The sequence below is a fragment of the Antrostomus carolinensis genome, unplaced genomic scaffold (assembly GCF_000700745.2).
Source record: "Antrostomus carolinensis isolate BGI_N321 unplaced genomic scaffold, ASM70074v2 scaffold8951, whole genome shotgun sequence".
NCBI lineage: Eukaryota > Metazoa > Chordata > Aves > Caprimulgiformes > Caprimulgidae > Antrostomus > Antrostomus carolinensis.
Window position 1 is genome coordinate 10259 of NW_010291937.1, and position 3111 is coordinate 13369.

A 3111-nucleotide genomic window follows, 5' to 3' on the forward strand; every position below is an offset into this window, starting at 1 on the left:
CCTGTTCAGCCGTAAATCTTTAAATCTGACTTTAGAGAGCATGTGCTGCTCATGGTATAATGTGGAAGTGAAACAGTTCATAATGCTCAGAAAAGAATGACCAGGTTATTCCCACGGGCACAGGTTTTATTTTGTCCCTGTGGTCCTGTTACTGAAATGTGTGCACACACAACAGAAACTCACTTTCTCCTGCATCCAACACATCTTGTCCTTAAGTATGTGCACAGTGCTAGGCTCAGATGGAACAGCATTTTCATATGGAGCAGACTGGTATTTGGTGTAAAGATTCATTAAGTTTTTCAAGGGACAATTACATTTTTAGGAAGTGCTGGTTGTTAAAAAGGCACATCACACATTGATGCTGAGGTTCCTTGTTAAGTAGCTTTACTGTAGTCTAAATAAAGCAAAGAATCAGTTCAGATAGTGGCAAAGTATTATGCACTTTTAATTTTAATTAGAGATGGTAAAATGAAGGTGTTGCCAGTTTCAGGATACAGATAAACATCTGATCTGTTTTTAATTATTAAAGCATTTGTAAGAAATGTAACAAGTATTCATTAATTTAGTTCAGTATAATTAGCCAGTGTTGGGATAAAACTTCTGTTCCGGTGACTTCTGGAGCTGCATGTTGCATTCTGTATCACTTCATTAATATGGTATCCTACTGAGCATGGTTCCTATTTTGCTCCCACGGGTGAGATTTAGAGGTATGATGGAGCACTCTTTTGACTTCTCACAGGATGAACTGGATGAACTTCGGGCTGAAATGGAAGAAATGCGTGACAGCTATTTAGAGGAAGATGTTTACCAGCTGCAGGAGCTCCGGCGAGAGCTGGACCGGGCAAACAAGAATTGCCGCATTCTGCAATATCGTCTCAGGAAAGCAGAACAGAAAAGCTTGAAAGTTGCACAAACAGGCCATGTGGATGGAGAGCTCATTAGGAGCCTGGAACAAGATTTAAAGGTGGGTGAGAAATTCATATTCACAGCAACAGAGAGCAGACCAGGATTTGGCTCCCTGCAATGGAAGGGAGAGTGACATGTGAAACAGGCAGTAGTTCTCCAAACGTCAGGACCAATTTCCTTTTTTTGTGGTGGAGAGCAAATATGCAGCTCATCAGCACAAAAAGATGTGTTAGTGAGTAAAAAAACATGTGCTTAGATTCAAAATGAAAGAAGTGCAGTCAAGTTTCATTTGTGCATTTGAAAGATTCAAAGGGTTTTGTTTTGCTGGTTTTACTGAAAACCTTAGCTTTACAAAACTGTATGAACAAAACCTGATATGCTTTTTCCAATTCATGCAGTTTTCCTTCCTTTTCTCATCTTGCTTATGCCAAATAACTGAAAAAAAAACTAGTCAAAGTTTCATTTCTTAGTGCCTAATAAGTTACTCAAAACAGGAACAGACTTAAAATATTTTAGCAAGGCAGACAGAGATTCAAAATGCTATTCCCATAAAAAAACCCAAATTCCTGTAAAAATCATGTTCCTACTGAAGCAGTTTTTATATTTTTCAGAAATAGGCTTAGCTTTGTATAGGGATGATGCTTATCTAGCTTTACTTGTCTTTCTTAATATTGCTATCTTGTAGCTGTTTTAGAATATCCTCTGTAGAGAGGGACTGCATGCCAATGGAACTATTAAGCATTTTGTACTTTAAAATGCAAAGCATAAAACCTTCTGAAATTGGAATGATTGGTTCCCAGCAGTGGAAATGAGAGTGACTTATCAAGTCATCAAACTTTTCAAAATGTCAGACCTAATTTTCTCTTTTATGATATAAAACAAATTATAACCTTATCGTAATAGAAATGATACACTACTCAGTAAAAGTCTTGTACACAGATTTGAATGAAAGTGATACTGAGTTTTTTTAGTTCATTTGCTTTGGTTTTGCTGACTTCTTGTAATTCAGTAATTCATCATTTTGTGTGATGAATCACCTTTCCAAATATTTTTGGAGTAAATATTCGTTCTTGTTAGGCTGGACTCAGAAAACCTAAGCTAGCATATATTCCTGTGCTTTCATATTACTCTTGCCTATTTGTGATTGCTGCTAGAGCAGCAAATTTGGGTGGATGGGACTGCTGCATGGGTGTGGCTTTGACCGATGACCTGTCAACTTTACAGCACAATTCTTCATCTTTTGTTTTATTGACGTATGCTGGGATTTTGATGTGCGGGTTTGGTATCTACTTGTTTCCTCCTGCTGTTCATGACATTGCCTTAGCATAATGCGGAGAGGGAGCTGGAGACGGGTAATCAAATATGTTTTCATCTTGGATTTCTTTATTAGAACTGAATATTCATTTGGTACTTGGAAGGCCTGGAGTCTTTCATCAACAGTCTCATAACTGATTTAAAAATCTCTCAGCTGTCTAGGGTTGGAATATGCTTCCTACTGTAGGAGACATACTGTAGCTGTTGCTCGTCATGGATCCTCTTCATGCATTTTTGCTTTTCTGACCAGGTAGCCAAAGATGTTTCTGTCAGACTGCACCACGAGCTGGAGAGCGTGGAGGAGAAACGTGTTAAAGCAGAAGATGAAAATGAAATCCTTCGGCAGCAAATTATTGAGGTGGAAGTATCCAAGCAGACACTACAAAATGAGCTGGACAAGTTAAAAGAGGTAAGCAATAGTCAGGAAAGCCATGCAGAGTGGTGTTGCTGGGTTAGGTGGGAAATTTGACACACAAACACCTTAGACTAACTCTTACATGAAATACCTACTGATATTGCTTGTACAATTGCCCAAAAGATCTCTTCACCTTTGTTGTATGTCCCAAATGTGTGGGTAATTTAGGAAGAAGAGAGAGGAAGAGGAGTGATGCTGGGACTTTTGTCAGGGGCTTCTCACAGGGCTTCTGTTCCATTTTAAACTAGCTCCTCAAAGCCTCTCTTCCTACTGGAGTGAAACTATCTTTGATTTGATTCCAGCTAGCTCTGACTCTCCTTTACACAGACTGGGACTTCCACCTATCTGAGAGTCAAATGAGGTGTGCATGACTCATCTCTGAGAGGATACTTCAGATAAGCAAGCCGCCGCTTTGGCTAGTGCTCTTCAGCACTAGGTGGGACGGTGACGGTGGGAGCCACTAGCATGAGCTAGGC

General features: G+C 39.4%; 1 protein-coding gene across 1 annotated transcript in view; it reads left to right on the forward strand.

The window, feature by feature from the left end:
* Positions 1–745: 745 nt before the first annotated feature.
* The window catches only part of LOC104531774 (microtubule cross-linking factor 1), a gene marked incomplete at its 3' end in the record, with an annotated part of 64761 nt that continues 62395 nt past the window's right edge, over positions 746–3111 (forward strand). Inside the window, exons 1-2 of the mRNA XM_029087167.1 lie at positions 746–964; positions 2471–2629. Of these exons, the coding sequence (XP_028943000.1) occupies positions 767–964; positions 2471–2629 (357 nt within the window). The remainder of the gene's footprint in view (positions 965–2470; positions 2630–3111) is intronic.